Source organism: Leucoraja erinacea, chromosome 13 (genome assembly GCF_028641065.1).
Source record: "Leucoraja erinacea ecotype New England chromosome 13, Leri_hhj_1, whole genome shotgun sequence".
Lineage (NCBI taxonomy): Eukaryota > Metazoa > Chordata > Chondrichthyes > Rajiformes > Rajidae > Leucoraja > Leucoraja erinaceus.
Window position 1 is genome coordinate 28,385,424 of NC_073389.1, and position 19,110 is coordinate 28,404,533.

Consider the following 19,110-nt stretch of genomic DNA (forward strand, 5'->3'; position numbering starts at 1 on the left):
TATGCTTGATAGTTATTCTCAATGACAGAATATGGGTTTAAATAACTTTCATGAGGTACAAGCAAATAAATTAGGATGACTCCAATGCATGACAGTACCAGTGTTGTACTATCAAAGATGAGACATTTAAGTGAATCTCTGACTTCTCATTCAAATATTACTTCATAGGTGAGTTTTCTGGGCAATATTTATTCCTCAGCTGCACCCTAAATGAGATAATCTGGTAATTATCATATTTTTTATTTGTGTGAAGTTGCAATGCTCAAATTAGCTGCACATTTTCCTGTATCACATCAGGAAATTCATTTGAAAAATTGCTTTATTGATTTTGACATCCGAGGCCTAAGGAAATACAAATCTATATTTTGTGCAAATTGACCTTCCTGTTTCAAAGTTCATATTCTCCTGTATATATCTCCCCACCAACTCCAACCTGCCATACTTGATCCCCTTCTTGTCATCTGAATCCAGTCCTTTATCCTTACTCCAATCCAATGTTGGCCTTCAGTCTCAGCCCTGCTCTATAACCCACCCTCAGCTCTCCCCATTAACTATATCCTTATTATAACTATAAAAATCTGATCTTGGATGTGCATGTGTGGTGTGTATTTGTGTATTTATTTTTTTGTGTGTGTCACATCTTCTCGAAAAAAAGACACGGTAACGGTAAGATTTTTACATATTCCGGTAGAGATTTATCCCGTGGAGTCTGAAAACGCCTTATCTAAAAAAATCGTGCTTTATTTCAAGTGTTATTTATGAAAATGTTCACAAATCCAATAAAACTTTGAAAATAAACGAGATGATCTCGCTGATGACGTCACAATGGGTCTGCTGCAAGCTGCCTGTGCTGTGTTCCAAGCGCTGCGAGTGACGTTCCCCCCCTCTGCCAAATTCGCAGTCCTTTGGTTAACACCCGCTTCCCCCCCGCTGCACCCTGCTGCTCCCCCAGCTGCTCCCCCCGCTCCTCCGCCGCCGCTCCCCGCTGCTCCCCCCACTCCCCTGCCTCCCCTACCCCCCTTTCCTCCCCCCAACCTCCCCCTGTCTCCCCCCCTCTCCATTATCAAGGGGGGTGGTTATGTGTGTGTGATGCCGCAGGCTGCCTCCCCACCACAATCGCGCATTGAGGGGACGGAACCCAACGCTTCCTTCCTCCTCTCCCCCCCCCCCTCCTCCTCTCCCTCCCTCCTCCCCTCGCCCCACATCTCCTCTCCCCCATCTCCTCTTCCCCCTCCCTCCTCTCCCAATCCCCTCCTCTCCCTCCTCTCCCCCTCCTCTCCCCTACTCCCCCCCCCCTCCCTCCCTCCCTCTCCCCCCCTCCTCTGCCCCCCTCCCCCCCCTCTCTCCTCCTCCTCTCTCTCTCCCCCCTCACTCCCCCCTTCTCTCTCCCCCCCTCTCTCTCTCCCCCTTCTCTCTCCCCCCTTCTCCTCTCCCCGCTTCTCTCTCCCCCCCCTTCTCTCCCCCCCCCTCTTCTCTCCCTCCCTCCCTCTCTCTCTGTCTCTGCAACCCTCTCTATGCCCCTCTCTCTGTGTCTCTGTCCCCCTCTCTCTGTCTGACCCTCTCTTTCTGTCTGCCACCTCTCTCTCTGCCCTCTCTCTCTTCCTCCCCCCCCCCCCCCGAAACCGGGGGTTGGGGGGACGGGACCCAGGGGTCCCCCTTGGTCCAGTCTCCTTGAAAAATTTATTCCAGTGAAAGCCTTCAAACAATAATCTGAATACTTCTTGCAACAGTGGTGTGTGCCACTGAAGGCATATCGAGAGAGTGTGCTTTTAATACATAGCCCAAACTCAGGAAATGATTATGAAAGGAACCTACTCACAGGAAAAGGCTGGCTGTGTTTCCTCTTGTGGAGTAGAATTGTGAAATGATAATGAAGCTGGCTGTTCTGTATCTGCAGAAGTGTAAAGGTTGCTAGTTAATAAACATAATATGTAACAGGTTGACCACAACACAACTTATCACCAATCTTTACTGAACACTCCATTCCATTTACAGGATTTTAAAATTCAAATTCAAGTTCAAGTGAGTTTATTGTCATGTGTCCCTGAAAGGACAATTAAATTCTTGCTTTGCTTCAGCACAACAGAGCATAGTAGGCATTGACTACAAAACAGATCAGTGTGTAGCTGACTTGTAGCTGATAGCTACATACGTGTAGCTACATATAGCTGACTTGACAATGCAGGAAACCAATGGAACCTCATCAAAGAACATTCTTTGGTTTGGATGGTTAAATTTAGTGGACCGAGGGATGATCTAATTCAAGTGTTCCCAATCTGGGGTAAATTTACCCCCATAGGGTAGACTTTGCCTGCCCAGGGGGTAAATTTGTTGATTCTGTACATATTTTTTCTCATTGCCTGACTGTGTTTGGTTCTGGTATACCGGTATCTGTTCATCATTAGTTGTTCATAAATAAGTGAAATAACATTGTTATGTGCTATTAAAGTTGCTTGGGGTAAACGGGACGAAAAAGGTTGGGAACCCTTGATCTAATTGAAATGAAACAGAAAAAAATGTAAATATTTTTAGCAGACCAGTAGGAAATAGAAATTAGAAATAGTGTTAACATTTTGGTCCAGTAACCTTGCATCAGAACCAATCTGATGAAAGGTTAGCAATCCATCAAAATGATCGACAGTTAGCAAAATCGACAATCCATTGAAACGCTATATTTCTCTGACCAATTGCTGCCTGACCTGATGAGCATTTCCAGCACTTTCTATTTTATTTCATATTTCATGCATCTGCAATATTTTGAATCTAAATGAGCAGTACTGAAAAAGTTAAAGAGGGTGAATATATGGAAACTATTTCTTCTATAAGTGTCACCTGAAGAAGGAAGAAAAAATTTAAATTTATGGCCAAAGAGCAGACAGGAAGTTCAAATTTAAAATGACCAAAATAAATAGATGTCCTTGAATAAAATACATGTGTTTATTCATCAGTCAATGAAAGTAGGCATCCAGGTACAGCAGGCAGTGAAGAAAGCGAATGGCATGTTGACCTTCATAACAAGAGGAGTTGCGTATAGGAGCAAAGAGGTCCTTCTGCAGTTGTACAGGGCCCTAGTGACACCACACCTGGAGTATTGTGTGCAGTTTTGTTCTCCAAATTTGAGGAAGGACATTCTTGTTATTGGGGGAGTGCAGCGTAGGTTCACGAGGTTAATTCCCGGGTCTGACATATGCTGAGAGAATGGAGTGGCTGGGCTTGTATACTATGGAATTTAAAAGGATGAGAGGATATCTTATTGAAACATATAAGATTATTAAGGGTTTGCACACATTAGAGGCAGGAAACATGTTCCCGATGTTGGGGAGTCCAGAACCAGGGGCCACTGTTTAAGAATAAGGGGTAAGCCATTTAGAACGGAGATGAGAAAACTCTTTTTCACATAGAGACTTGTGAGTCTGTGGAATTCTCTGCCTCAGACGACGGTGGAGGCAAGTTCTCTGGATACTTTCAAGAGAGAGCTAGATAGGGCTCTTAAAGATAGCGGAGTCGGGGGATATGGGGAGAAGGCCGGAATGGGGTACTGATTGGGGATGACCTGCCATGATCACATTGAATGGAGGTGCTGGCTCGAAGGGTCGAATGGCCTACTCCTGCACCTATTGTCTATTGTCTAAATGACAGGACATTGGAGGCAGACTGCTCGCACTGCTCACACTGAACTGAAGGTTATAGGACGATATGGCGGAGCAGCAGTAGAATTGCACCCATACAGTGCCAGAGACCCAGGTTCGATCCTGACTATGGTGCTGTCTGTACAGAGTTTGGACCTTCTCCTCGTGACCAGTGCGGGAGGAAACCGGGAAGCTCCGGTTTCCTCCCACACTCCAAAGATATACAGGTTTGTAGATTAATTGGCTTGGTATAAATGTAAATGTGTATCACGCTATTTATTCTTTCTTGCAAGAGCCCCAGAAAGTAACCTACTTCATGATCTTGTTTAATACTCAAAATGTCTAACAACTGAATGTCCTGAGATCATTACATTCAACAACCTGACAAGTCAAGATTCTTTCCCGCTAGGCCCAAAAGTCACAGCACTACATTAAATGCTCTCACCATCAATGTCTTCTGCCAGGACTGTATCTTCATCATGTAGAGCTTCATAGAGTTTTTGACAGGAACGCTCTCCTTTCTGCAGGCAAATGTTTATTAAACGCTGGGCTTGACAGTAGAGTGTGGTCTCTCCTTGCACAATATCCAACTCATACTGCGAGATTGTTTCATTGGAGAACAACTTCATGGCAATAGGGGTGATCAGATGACCAAGTCTCTGGCACAATATGCTTGCCTGTTTTTGTAGTTTCTGTTCTATTGGGATAGAAATTACAGACTTATTCACATTGCCTCTAAACTTATATAAGATTACGTTTAACCAGCTATTATCATAAAACTACAAAAGGCTCTTCTCATGATCAACCTTACACAGAACGCAAACCATCAATTAGTTTAATTCATTAATTCATATAATGGATGCAGTGATCATGCTTTTTAATAGGCCATCAATGCCTATATTAGTGCACACATGAACACAACATAATGGAGACACCAGGAACTACAGATGCTGGAATCTTGAGCAAAATTAGATGACTCTTTCTGGAAGTCCCCAGCCCCATCAGTTACCCCAAGATACCAGGAGGTTATTCTCGTCCTCTTCCAACTTGCTTTCTTTATAAACTTGCACATATACTGCTTAGTGCTGAATCAGAAGATTGTGGGTTCAAATTCCATTCCAAAGCTATGGGAAGTGTTTAGTTTAGAGATACAGCATGGAAACAGGCCGTTCAGCCAACTGAGTCCACATCAATCATCGCTCACCCATCCACACTAGTTCTCCACACTGCCATCCCACTTTCTCATCCACTGCCATTGTTTACAGAGGCCAATTCAACTACAAACCCGCACGTCTTTGAGATGTAGGAGGAATGGAGGAAACTCATGCAGTCACGGGGATGATGTACAAGCTCCACATAGGAAACATTGGAGGTCAGGACCAAACACTACCACTGTGAGGCTGCAGCTCTACCACTGCGCCATTGTGCTGCCCTGTCTAATAACTACTCAGTGAAGTGTCTGCACATCACTCCAGCTGTGTAACGTCAGTGATTTATAAAGGTCCTGTATTTCTGTATTCACTGCTCCTATTCTTAGATGTTTTACAAATTGTATCACTTGTTTTAAAGCCTTACAAATAAGACATTTAGTACATGTGAATCACTATTGATAGTGGGGTGGAAGATTGCAACCTTCACATGGTCTGCCCAGTTTCGACTAATGCAATTAACTCGACGTGCACAAACGGAAGATCAAATAGAACAAGTTGTCCAACAACTTTATGCTATGCATGCCACACGAAAGAAGAAGAAGACTATTGATGGCAATGATCAGATCCAATCCTTTAATTATACAATACAATGCCTGCCTTAAAGTATTTCAATTAAAGGAAGCAAATGAGCACCAAGATGAAAAGATGCAACCACAAAGAGAAGAATTAAGTGTATTCAGCACCACAGGCTTACATATGACATACCTGTTGATCCACGCTTGATACCTGTAAAACAGTGAAAGAGTTTCTTAGAATATAGAACATAGTATTTGACATTTCCATCCTGGGAAGTAGGTTCTGACTCTCTACCCTATATATGCCTCTCATAATTGTATATAGTTTTATTAGGTCTCCCATCAACCTCTGGTCTTCCTGAGAAAACAATCCAATTCAAAACATCACCCTGTAGCTAGTATCTTCTAATCCAGATATAATTCTGGCATACCTCATCTGCATCATTTCCAAAGCCTCCATGTGCTTCCTGTAATGGGGTAACCGGATCTGTTAGCAATTCTCCAAATGCGGCATAACAAGAGGTTTATAAATCTGCATCATGACTTTCTGACTCTTATACTCAATGCCCTGCCCATTGAAGGCAAATATACCATATGCCTTCATTCAGTGGCGGACCGGCCAGGGTGTCAGCTTGCCCGATGGCAAGTGGGCCCCTGATGAAGTGGGGCCCCTATATCAAGGGGGCCCCTGACGAAGTGGGCCCCCTTTGTCTCCTGGCAACCAATATTTTTAGACCCAGTCCGCCACTGCCTTCATTATCATTCTACTTGTGTTGCCACTTTCTATATCCTACAATTAATTGTTTATTTTCCCCTTGCATTTGACCTGCCAAAGTGCAACACTTCACACTTGCTCGGATTAAACTCCATCTCCATCTGCCATTTCTCTGTCCATTTCTGTAGGTGTTGTCTGCTAACTTACTAACTAACCTGTCTACATTTACGTCCAAGTCATTTATATATATCGCAAACAATAGAGGTCCCAGCACACATTATTAGCCTGGACCGGGCCTGTGGCTAGGAAAGATGGAAACATCTTTGTCAAGGTTCCTGCAAATCTCCTCTTTTGCCTCTCCTAATAACTTGGGATAGTTCCCATCAGGTCTTGGGGATTTATTCACTTTGATGCACTTTAAGACCCCCAAAACTTCCTCCATCTTAATCTCAAACTGCCCTCAATATTAGTATTCTTTACACTGATCTCACTGTCCTCCATGTCCTTCTCCATGGTGAAAACAGATGCAAAGTATTAATTTAGTACCTCGCCTACATCCCCTGACTCCAAGCACAAATTCCCTTTTTTATCCTTGAGCAGTCCTACCTTTTCACTGGTTATCCCCTTGTTTTTAATGTGGGCAAACAAAGCCTTGGGACTTCCTTTCATCCGACTCACCAAAGCCATCTCGTGGCCCCTTTGCGGCCTTCTAATTGCCCACGAGTTATTCCTCCTTTCTTTATATTCCGCAAATATTCTGTCTGATTCCACCCTCTTAAACCTTGCATGTGTTTCCTTTTTTCTTTTTGACCAAATTTAAAACCTCTTTGGTCATCCATGGTTCCCTTACTTTGTCATTCTTATTCATCTTCCATATTGGAACATATCGGTCCTGAACTTCGATCAGCTGGCCTTTAAAAGACTCCTACGTGTCAGCTGTGGACTTACCCAATGAATGACTCCCACATGTCGGATGTGGACTAACGAATTATTTTTTTTTGTGTGATCTGTAAACTTACTAATCATGCTTGTACATTCTCATCCAAATTATTCATATAGATGACAAACAGCAATGGGCCCTACACGGATCCCTGAGGCACACCTCTAGTAACAGGCTTCCAGTCCGAAAAGCAAGCCGGATTCTATGAGATCGAACCTTCCAGAGCAGCCTACCACAGGCCTTGCTGAAGTCCATTCAGACAACATTTCCCCCCTGTCTTTTCAAATGCATATATACATTTTGCTTCTGAATAATCTCCCTCAGAATAATTTGAATAAATGTAGTAACTTTACTACAACCAGTGTTAGGTTTCTGGTCTATAGTCTCCAGGCTTTTCTTTGTGGGGTTGCTTAAATAGAGGCACAACATTAGCAACCTTACAGTCTACTGGCACATCACCCATATCAAATGGTGATTCATGTATCTCAGCCAGGTCAGCTGCAATTCTTCTAAAACTTTCAGCAGAGTCCTTGAATGTGCCTGATCAGGATCAACAGATTTATCTACATTCATAGAATTTGGGACATACATGATTATGCAAACCTTGAACTCGCAGTATCACAATTTTAAAGACATCCCACTTTGGGATGTCCCTTTGCCCGCAAACAAACTATTCCAATCGCCTTTTGTAAGTTCCCGTCTATCACCATCAAAGTTCGCCGTGCCCTAAATTTAGAACTTTAACTGTGGACCAGCTCTGTTGTTACCCATAACTATTTAAAAACTCATAGAACTGTAGTTGCTGATCCCAAAATGCTCACCCACTCATTTGCCCTGCCTCATTTCCTAAAAGAAGATCGAGCTTTGCACTGTTTCCTGGGCTCACTTGACAAATTCCACCCCATCTAAGCCATTGGCTCTATGGCAGTCCCCGTCTATATTGGGAAAGTTAAAATCCACTGCTATGATAACTCTATTAATCTTGCAGCTGTCTGCAATTCACTGACAAAATGCAACACCCCGCATTTATCTGTATTAAACTCCATTAATCATTCCTCAGCCCAACTGCCCAACTATTCTGCTGCAATTTTTGACAACCTTCTTCACTATCTACAATACCACCCACTTTAGTCATCTGCAAACTTACTAATCATTCCTTGTATGTTCTCATCCAAATCATTGACTTTGATTACAAACAACAATGGACCCAGCACCAAACCCTGAGGCATACCACTATTTACAGACTTCCAGTCTGAAAATCAACATTCCATCATTATCCTCTGCTTCCTTCTATGAAGCTAATTTTTGATCCAGTCAGTTAGCTCTCCTTGAATCCCATGCAATCTAACCTTCCAGAGTAGCCTACCATGCTGAGCCTTGTCAAATGCCTTGTTGAAATTCATATAGACAATGTCTACACTTTTGCCCTCATCGATCTTTTTGGTTACATCTTCAAAAAACTCAATCGGATTTATGAGACATGATCTCCCACATACAAAACTGTGTTGGCCATCCCTAATCTTCTTGTCTATCTAAATGCATGTATATCATCCCTCAGAATATTCACCAGTAACTTTCCAACCACAAATGTTAGACTAACTGGCTTATAGTTCAAAGGCTTTTCCTTGCATCCCCTCTTATACAGAGCGCAAGATTTGTCACCATCCAGTCTTCCGGTATCTCACCCTTATTTAATGACATAAATTTCAGCCAGAGCACCTGTAATTTCTCTGCTCAGAATAACGCCTCACTCTACTTCAAAAAGGCCCGTGGGATTGTTTTTTCTCATGAGAGCAGATGGGGTTGCAGTCAAAGAAATGGCATGCCTGAGGGGGCTGCAACCCTTCAGCTCTGCTTTACTGCAACCAAGTTTCTGGAGTTGGATGTCAACACACAAGGTTTGGAGTCAGAGGCACGACTACCACCAACTGAATCACAGCTGACACAGTTGTATCATGGAAACTTTGATACCATCCTACATAATCTTATCACCAGAACCACTCTAATATGGCATCACAGTAGAGCTACTGCCCTACAGTGCCAGAGAACCAGGTTTTATCCTGACTATGGGTACTGTCTCTATGGAGTCTGTATGTTCTCTCTGTAACAAATGTTGCTTTTCTCTGGGCGCTCCAGGCACGGATTAAGCTGTATCTCTAAACAAAACTAAACTAAACTAAGCTAAACTAAACGTATATGATTGACAAATCAATGTCTCCCAGGTTAACACAACCAACATTGAGGTCCTAATCGCACGTAGCCAGATCCACTAGCCAGGTTAACACTAGACTCCTGGGATAGATACACTACTCTGATCTATCTGGTCATTGAAAATACTCAAAATGGAGATGCAACAACCAAGAAGGCAGTGAATCCCTTGAATATATATTTGTTGTGAACACACAGAGTCCAGCAAAAAAATAATAGGAATGCAGAATCTTCCAAAAACCCTATCTACTGACCATATATAGAACCTCCTGCCTATCAATGGCAGAGTCTGCAGATCCCATATTTGCCAAATCGGAGACCTCAAAACCCATAGATCTAGACCCTTAAGCCCTAAAGATTGCATTGGAAGCTGAAAAAAAATAGCCTTTTTGTAACAGTCCTGAATTTTGTACATTCCAAGATTATGTACAATTTTAACATACCTTCTATGCTTTTCAATGTGTGCTGCTCTACAGAAATGAAGAATGGTGTTTTGTTTGCAACATTTGAAAACTTTCCAATGTCCTCTGCAAGCCAATTTTTCAGACGGGGGTAATGGTGTTTACATTTCTTCAGGCATTCCACAAATTTCCATACATCGCTGTCACTCATTTGAAGCTGCACAATTTCAAGGAGCTTTCTAGCCTTTTGCGGTGGAATCTTCTCAGTTCGGATTTCACAGTAATTCTCATGGGTCAAAAGATGGGATGCAATCATTTGGTCAAGCAGGGGGTCAATATTATACAGTGCAGACACTAGAATATCATGTGAACTTTGGATGTAATTCTTCATGGTGTCACGATCCTTGCCAGTGACTAAATGAAAATAATAGAAAAGTTGTTTAGCTGTGATACCATATTGATATTTTTTATCAACTTTAGAATTCACACACTAACATTGAAGCAGAAACACGTCAAAGAATGCACTGCCCCCTCAGAAAGCTATTGACTCCTATCCCAAAATTACTGCTTCAGTCTAAGAAATTGCCACAGGACTCAATAGCACCTCGCTAAAGGAAATCGGTGAGTAGCCTTCATTATTGGAAGGTACAGCATAAGTTGTGTCACAGTATGACAGGACAACGACATTGTTGGCCAATGGGCCAGTTCTTGTATTATAACCAAGCTGACCTCCCGGTGGCTCAGCACTTCAACTCCCCCTCCCACTCCGTCTCCGACCTCGCTGTCCTGGGTCTCCTCCATGGCCACAGCGAGCAGCACCGGAAATTGGAGGAACAGCACCTCATATTCCGTTTGGGGAGTCTGCACCCCGGGGGCATGAACATCGAATTCTCCCAATTTTGTTAGTCCTTGCTGTCTCCTCCCCTTCCTCAGCCCCCCTGCTGTCTCCTCCCATCCCCCAGCCTTCTGGCTACTCCTCCTTTTCCCTTTCTTGTCCCCACCCACCCCCGCCCCCGATCAGTCTGAAGAAGGGTTTCGGCCCGATACGTTGCCTATTTCCTTCGCTCCATAGATGCTGCTGCACCCGCTGAGTTTCTCCAGCTTTTTTGTGTAACCTTAAACTCTTGTATTATCCTGTTGTGTGTTATATGTACATGCTCTAATAAAGGAGATGAATGATTCTTAAAAGTGTTTAAATTCTGGACACATAGGACAGTTATTTCTGAAAAATCGTGGAATAGACATAGAGATATGTCAGCAAGCAAACACACTCTTCGGCCGATCTTGTTCATGTTTACCAAGTTCCCATTTGCCTGCTTTTGGCCCAAAGGCCTCTAAACAGATCCTCGCCATATATGTCCAAATGTTTTTTAAAAGTCACAATTGTATCCGCTGCTATGGCTTTTTCAAAGCTCATTCCTGAAATGGGCTGTTCATTTGAGTCAAAAAGTTGCTAGAGATCCGACTTAAATTTTTCCCCTCTCATCTTAAGCCTCTAGTTTTAGAATCCTCTACCCTAAGAATAAGATTGTGTGTGTCTAGTTTATCCGTACCCCTCATGATCTTGTGTACCTCAAGTTGGTCAACATTCAGCCTCTTATGCTCCAAAGAAAAAGTCTCAGCTTATCCACCTGAGACCTGATTATGAGGCAGAGAACATAGCTTTCTGAGAGGGCGGTGCATTCTTTCACGTGTTTCTGCTAATTACCTGATTCGCCACTTTCATTGAACCATGCACCTCTACTCCAAAATCTCTCTGTTCTGCTACACTCTCCACTGTTCCACCATTTACTGCACAAGTCCTGCCCTGGTTTGACATATCAAAGTGCAACATGTTACACTTATTAGGATTCAATTCCATTTGCCATTTCTTGGCCCACCTTCCCAAATGATATAGATTTTGTTGTAAATGTTTGATATTTTTCCTCACTCTCCAACATACCTCCCATTTTGATGTAATCTGCAAATTTATTAACAATGTTAACTGCATTGCCATCCAAATCATGAATGTAGATAGCAAATAACAGTGCACCCAGCAACGACCCCTCCGGCACTCCATTGTCCACATAGTTCCAATCAGAATAACAATCCCTCACAATTATTCTTTAACTCCTTTGTCCAGGCCAATCTGAATCCAATTGGAGAGCTCATCTTGGATTCCATGTGATCAAAACTTCCAATTCAGCCTATCATTTGGGCTCTTGTCAAAGGCCTTGCTAAAGTCCATATAATAATAATAATAATAAATTTTGTTTATGGGCGCCTTTCAAGAGTCTCAAGGACACCTTACAAAAATTTAGCAGGTAGAGGAAAAACATGTAAGGGGAATGAAATAAATAGTAGAGACATGACTAGTACACAATGTAAAGACAGAATTCAATACAAAACACAATATGAGGCAATTAATGCACATAAGAAAAGGGAGGGGGACGTGGGGCTAAGGATAGGCAGAGGTGAAGAGATGGGTCTTGAGGCGGCACTGGAAGATGGTGAGGGACACGGAATTGCGGATCAGTTGGGGGAGGGAGTTCCAGAGCCTGGGAGCTGCCCTGGAGAAGGCTCTGTCCCCAAAACTGCGGAGGTTGGACTTGTGGATGGAGAGGAGACCGGCTGATGTGGATCTGAGGGACCGTGAGGGTTGGTAGGGGGAGAGGAGGTCAGTGAGATATGGGGGGGGCCAGATGGTGGAGGGCTTTGTAGGTGAGGATCAGGATTTTGTAGTTGATCCGGTGGGAGATGGGAAGCCAGTGAAGTTGTTTGAGGACTGGAGTGATGTGATGCCAGGATTTGGTGTGGGTGATGAGTCGGGCGGCTGCGTTCTGGACCAGTTGGAGTCGGTTGATGTAGGTGGAGCTGATGCCAAGGAGAAGTGAGTTGCAGTAATCCAGTCAGGAGGAGATGAAGGCATGGATGAGTCTTTCAGCAGCGGGAGGTGTGAGAGAGGGTCTGAGTTTGGCGATGTTGCGGAGATGGAAGAAGGAGGTTTTAATGACATGGCGGATGTGAGGCTCAAGGGAGAGGGTGGAATCAAAGATCACGCCAAGGTTGCGGGCCTGGGGAGATGGGGAGACAGTGGTGCCGTCGATGGCGAGAGTGGGGTTATTGATTTTGCTGAGTGTGGCTTTGGAGCCTATGAGGAGGCCTGCTCTCATCAACCTTCTTGGTGCGCTCTTTAAAAAACACTATCAATTTCTGTGATGCTTTCCCATGCACAAAGCCATGATGTCTATCCCTAATCAGTCCGTGTTTATCAAAATGCTGGTGCAACCTGTCCCGAAGAATACACTTTTCCATCACTAACATCAGGCTCACCAGCATGCAGTTTCCTGGCTTGTCCTTGCTACTGTTCTTAAATAACAGTACAACATTAGCCATCTCCAATCTTCTGAATCTTCACTTGTAGCTAAGGATAATGCAAATATCTCTGCAAGGGCCTTTGCAATTTTGGATGAAGGAGCATGGATAAAACATTTAAAAGAAATGGTCAAATATACCAAACCATGCTGACATTATTTACTGAAGGTTACAAGTATGAAAATAAAAGCCGAAAAAAGGAAGATATGGGTTATTTTACCTCGCATATCGTTCTGTAAAGTTTTACAAAGAATAAGCCATCATAAAGTGCAAAGCATCAACTTACTCTCAAGTTGAATCCCTTCATATTGCGCCATTCTTAAGGATAGTTGAACTTTCTGTGAAGATAAAAATGTCAAAAGTACAGAAGAGGTAAATACACAGACTTCAAAATAGTTTCAACTGGCATATATAGAACTTTCAGATGACTGGGGGCATTATTTTGTACATCAAATTCTGCAAGTTCACCCAAATGAGATTTAATGGGTTTAGGTTTATTATTGTCACATGCAGGTAGCTACAGTGAAGTGCTGTTTTGTGTGTGCTTTCTAATCAAATCAAATAGTACTATACATGAATAAAATCAAGCCAAACACAAGTACAAAAGACAAAGTGAGGAGAAAGCTAGAGAATGCAGGATATAGTTATCAACATTGTAGTTGTAAATCAGGACTGTATGGAAAGGTCGCTCAAAACTCTGATGACAGTGGGAAAGGAGCTGTTCCTGAGTCTGGTTGGTACGTGCTTTTAAGCTTCTGTATCTTCTGCCCGAAGGGAGCGGGAAAAGAAGGAATGATTAGCATGGGAAATATCTTGGCAAGTCAGCTGCTTTCCTGAGGCAACGTGAGCTGTAAATGTAATCAATAGAGGGGTGTCTGATCTGTGTGATGGACTGGACTACATCCAAACCAAGCTATAATACCACAGACAGTATGCTTTCTCTGGTGCATCTGTAGAAGTTTGTAAGAGTCATTAGAGACCAAATTTCCTCCGTCTCCTGAAGAAGTAGAGGCATTGGTGCGTTTTTTTTACTTGTCATTAAATGTGGTTGATCAATGACAGATTGTCGGTAATATAGGATCTTGACTTGGCTCTGTCCATTCCATGCTTTTGTTTCTGTTTAGCACACGTAAAATCCTGTTTTGCAGTTTCACTGAAACGACACGTCCTTTTTTGACTACACATTGCTGCTCCCAACATGCTGTTGTGCTGAATTGTTGAACCTGTGTCTTTTTGCTTTTGATACCACATCACAGAATTAAGATTCTGACTATTGATTCTATTTGTGCCTCCTATAACTTGATATACTGCTATCTGGTCACCCCTCAACTTCCGACGCTCAAGGGAAAATAAAAACAGTCTATCTACTCTCTCTTAATATAAAATTCTTGCAGTATGACCTCCCAATCCTTATACTTGAATCTTCCCACCATAACATTTAACATTAAATTTGTCTTCTTAATTGCCTGCGACACCTGCATGCTTACTTTCAGCAACTGGTCCACAAAAGGTAGACAGATCTTGTTGCACCTCACCATTTCCCAATCTATCACCTTTCAGATATTAATCTGCTATTCTATTCTTACTGCCAAAGTGGATAACCTCATATTTATCCACAAAAATCTAAATATGCTATGCTTTGCTGCATTCCCATAATCCCATAATTCCCAAAAATCTTTTACCAAGTTTGTGTCCATATTATATCCTTTATTTGGCATATTTAAATGGTTAACTCTCATGTAAAGCACCTGAGGATCAGTTACAATAAATAGGCTTTATCTGTGTGCTAATTATTGTGACTATATATTATTTCTACATACTAACTATTATGACTATATATTAATATTGCTACAGACGATTAATGGGTGAATTCAAGTGAATAGGATTTTGAAAGAAAGTTTTAGTATAAGGAGAAATTACAGGTAGAAGAATTTAGGACAATAAGGGTTTACCTTAAAATGCTATGCAAGCTATTCAGGAAATAAATTAGGTGAAACATCCCTTCAAGTACAGACTGGATTACTTTCCTACACATAATAATTAAGATAATCAAGTTCAAGTGAGTTTATTGTCATGTGTCCCTGTATAGGACAATGATATTCTTGCTTTGCTTAAGCACACAGAAAATAGTAGGCATTTACTACAAGACCGATAAATGTGTCCATATACCATGATATAAATATATACACACATGAATAAATAAACTGATAAAGTGCAAATAGCAGAAAGTGGTTATTAATAATTAGAGTTTGTCCGAGCCAAGTTTAATAGCCTGATGGCTGTGGGGAAATAGCTATTCCTGAACCTGGTTGTTGCAGTCTTCAGGCTCCTGTACCTTCTACCTGAAGGTAGCAGGGAGATGAGTGTGTGGCCAGGATGGTGTGGGTCTTTGATGATACTGCCAGCCTTTTTGAAGCAGCGACTGCGATAAATTTAACATTGGTCAGTTTTTTTTAGCTGACAGAGCATAAGGAGGGAATTAAATTTGATGCAGATTGATCATAGGCTTATTGAATGGCATTATTATTTTACTATGTGTGGGTTGGTGGACCAAATATCGGCTGCTATCATTCAATGTATTCATGACAGTACATTGAACTTTACATTACAAAGAAAATAGTCCTACTTAGATAGGATGACTCATCACAGTTAGTTGTGTCCCGGTGACTGACACTCAGCTAAAGCAGTGACATTCTGTCAGTTATCTTGAATTAAATAGAGCATTAATCTGTATTATCACAACCATTGATGCGCTAAAACATTTAAAGCCCATGGGAGACTCTTAAGTAGACCTATCATTGTAATAAATCATGGTTTCTGAAAGCGTGAACCTTACCTTCCCAAATAATTACTGAATGCATCAGATAGAAAGTGAACAACTGTTACTCAACTTCCTTGTCAGTAACTTTGAACCGAGGTGGACGACCAAAGTCATTACCACCAAAAAACCCACATTGAAAGGCTTTTATCAGTCATCTTTACTGTGTGGTTTTGAAGAATAAATCCCTGTATCTATAATAGTGTAAACGTCTCAAATCTTGATGTAAGCAACTCTCCCCAACCCCAGCCCAATGTAATTCCATTTTAATCATCTGTATGACAGTCTCTAGTTCCCATGTAAACTTACAAATCTCTTCACCCCTCAGCCCATGGAAAAATCTCTTATTTTAACCGCCGACCAACTTATTCTCCCTTCTCCTGTCACCTCTCCAATCTCTAATACACTAATTCCACCAACCCTCGCAACCCCATTCATATGGTAGGCCATTCTCAATTTATCCTCTACATTTGGTCCACCCTCTAATATGCAGTCCTTCTTCTCCCCTGGTAACTCTCTCCCCATTCTCAGCTCCCACTCTTCTTTACCACATCCACATTTCTCCTCTTATCCCCCCAAAAGACCTTCATTACTTTATTCCAAATCTTTCCTTCTACCCTCCTCCCATCAGCCTCCTGTCTTCCATTGTCCTATCAATTTTTTCTCCTCTCTCAGAAGGGCATACCCCTCCCTCCTACACATAACCCGCTTGAAACAGGAAAGATAGAAAAGTGCAACACAGGAGTCAAAAATTGCAGCAGGATCTTGATCGGTTGACTAGTTGGGCTGAGGAATGGTTGATGGAATTTAATGCAGAGAAATGTGAAGTGTTGCATTTTGGGAAGTCTAACATGGGCAGGACCTAAACAATGAATGGTAAGGCTCTGGTGAGTGCTGTAGAGCAGAGGGATCTAGGTGCAGGTATATAGTTCCTTGAAAGTGATATCACAGGGAGGGTGGTCAAAAAGGTTTTCAGCACATTGGCCTTCGTCAGTCAGAATATTGAGTATAGAATTTGGGAGAACATGTTGCAGTTATATAAGATGTTGGTGAGGCCACATTTAGAGTATTGTGTTCAGTTGTGGGCACTATGTTATAGGAAAGATGTTGTCAAGCTGGAAAGGGTGCAGAGTAGATTTACAAGGATGCTGCCAGAACTCAAGGGCCTGAGCTATGATTGAACATGTTAAGCAGGCTAGGACTCTATTCCTTGGAACACAGAAGTACAAGAGGTGATCTTATAGAGGTGTACAAATTCATGAGAGGAACAGATTGGTCTTACCCAGAGTTGGGGAATCAAGAACCAGAGAACATAGGTTTAAGGTGAGGGTGGGAAAGATTTAATACGCACCTGAAAGGTAACGTTTTTACACAAAGAATGGTGTGTGTATGAAGCAAGCTGCTGGAGGAGGTATGTACTATCGCAACGCATAAGAAATATTTAGATATTACTTAATAGGATAGGTTTAGTGGGATATGGACCAAATGTAGGTAGGTGGGACTAGTGTAAATGGGATAATTTTGTCAGTGTGAGCAAGTTGGGCCAAAGGGCTTGTTTCCATGCCGTATGACTATGATACTATGACTCTATGAGAATCTGACCCTTCGTCCCACACTATCATTGTCGAACTAGTTACCTGAATAAACTAAACTCATCTGGCTGCACATGATCCATACCATATCCATAGGATATTCCCTGCATATCCACATGCTTATATAAAAGCCTCTTAAATGCCACTATCATATCTGCCTCCACCACCACACACTGCAGAGTACTCTGGGCACCAATCATCCTCTGTGTGAAAAGCTTGCCCCCCCGCATCTCCTTTAAGCTTTGCCCCACTGCACGAATCTATGTTGGGACCGCTGCTGTTTGTGATATACATATAAATGATGGATGCTAACATAGATAGGTTGGTTAATAAGTTTGCAGATGACACCCAGATTGCCTGGGTTGCTGACTGTATGAAAGGCTGTGTTACAGAAGGCATATGGTATGCCACGACTAGGGCATATTAGCTACAGCGAGAGGTTGGATAAACTTGTTTTGTTTGTTTGGTTGTGGGGAGACATATAGAAGTATATAAAATGATGAGAGAATAGACAATCAAAATCTTTTTCCCAGGACGGAAAAATCAAATACCAGAGGGCAAAGTTTTAAGGTGAGAGGGACAAAGTTTAAAGGAGATTTGCAGGGTATGTTTTTTTGCACAGAAGGTGGTGAGTACGTGGAATGTGCTGCCTGGAGGGTGGTGGTTGAAGTAGATACGTTAGTGGCATTGAAAAGACTTTTGCAAAGGGATATGGTTATGCAGGAAATGGCAGAATATGGGTTGTTCAGATCGATGTGATGGTCTTGGCATCATGTTCGTCATATTGTGGCAAAAGAGCCTGTACTTATGCTGTGCTGTTCAATTATATCATCCCAGGGGGCCACGTGAGTGGCAATAGTGCGAAGTGTAATGAAAATAGGTGCTAATAAAACAGGGCATAACCCAAGCAATATTTAACATATAGATACTAAGAATGCATTGGAAGGAACTGCAGATGCTGGTTTCGATTGAAAATACACAAAATGCTGGAGTAACTCAGCGTGACAGGCAGCATCTCTGGAGAGATGGAATGGGTGACATTTCTGGTCGAGACACTTCTTCAGACTGATGTCAGGGGAGAGGGATATACATAGATAAGAAGTGTAAGGTGTGAAGACAGGCCAAAGGGGGTGGTGATCATTGAGAATACACTGAAAGTATTGAGTTTTGCCTTGTTTCTGTTTTGTTTATTTTTTTTTATTACGAACATAGTTTATTTTTGAAATATTAAAAAAACGGCGCTCTTCGTCCCTGATATAAATCTAAAGCTTTAACTATTCCGATCGCAGAAACAGCGCACAGCGGCATCGTACATCAGACCGGGTGTACTGTTACTGTTAGGCCTCTCATCACCGCCCTCAGTCCAGTGTAAAGTTGTTGCAACCCAACGCCTCCGCTTCTCTCAGACTCTCGCTCCCTCCAGATACAGCCGCTTAAGCCCGTCACCAACTTCCTAAGAAGCTTTCCCTAAATGCATGAAATAAATCTATTCTGCCCATCACTCTGCACAGGTCAAGTTCACGCACTGCTGTAGCTTTGACCAAACAACCCCATTCCGCCCGCACTGGGCCTTCGACAGCCGCCGGAACGGCGTTGCCCAGGCAACCACCCACCGCAGCCCAGCGCACTCCTCCGCGATCCCAGAATGCGCCGCTGCCGGGAGACCCGCATCTATCGTTGCCAAGCAACCGATTAAAATGGAGTCCCAGGGTGAGTGAGAAACAGAT

General features: G+C 42.5%; 2 protein-coding genes across 2 annotated transcripts in view; one reads left to right on the top strand and one right to left on the bottom strand.

Moving 5' to 3' along the window:
* LOC129702758 (uncharacterized) overlaps positions 1–14,186 on the bottom strand; it is a 28,722-nt gene extending 14,536 nt beyond the window's left edge. The window contains exons 1-5 of the mRNA XM_055644703.1: positions 13,260–14,186; positions 9,662–10,033; positions 5,546–5,566; positions 4,075–4,326; positions 1,820–1,891 (exon numbers count right to left, since the gene is read on the bottom strand). Of these exons, the coding sequence (XP_055500678.1) occupies positions 1,820–1,891; positions 4,075–4,326; positions 5,546–5,566; positions 9,662–10,033; positions 13,260–13,290 (748 nt within the window). The 5' untranslated portion in view covers positions 13,291–14,186. The remainder of the gene's footprint in view (positions 1–1,819; positions 1,892–4,074; positions 4,327–5,545; positions 5,567–9,661; positions 10,034–13,259) is intronic.
* A 2,514-nt stretch (positions 14,187–16,700) lies between these two features.
* LOC129702759 (cilia- and flagella-associated protein 44-like) overlaps positions 16,701–19,110 on the top strand; it is a 117,285-nt gene continuing 114,875 nt past the window's right edge. Inside the window, exon 1 of the mRNA XM_055644704.1 lies at positions 16,701–19,093. Within this exon, the coding sequence (XP_055500679.1) occupies positions 19,081–19,093 (13 nt within the window). The 5' untranslated portion in view covers positions 16,701–19,080. The remainder of the gene's footprint in view (positions 19,094–19,110) is intronic.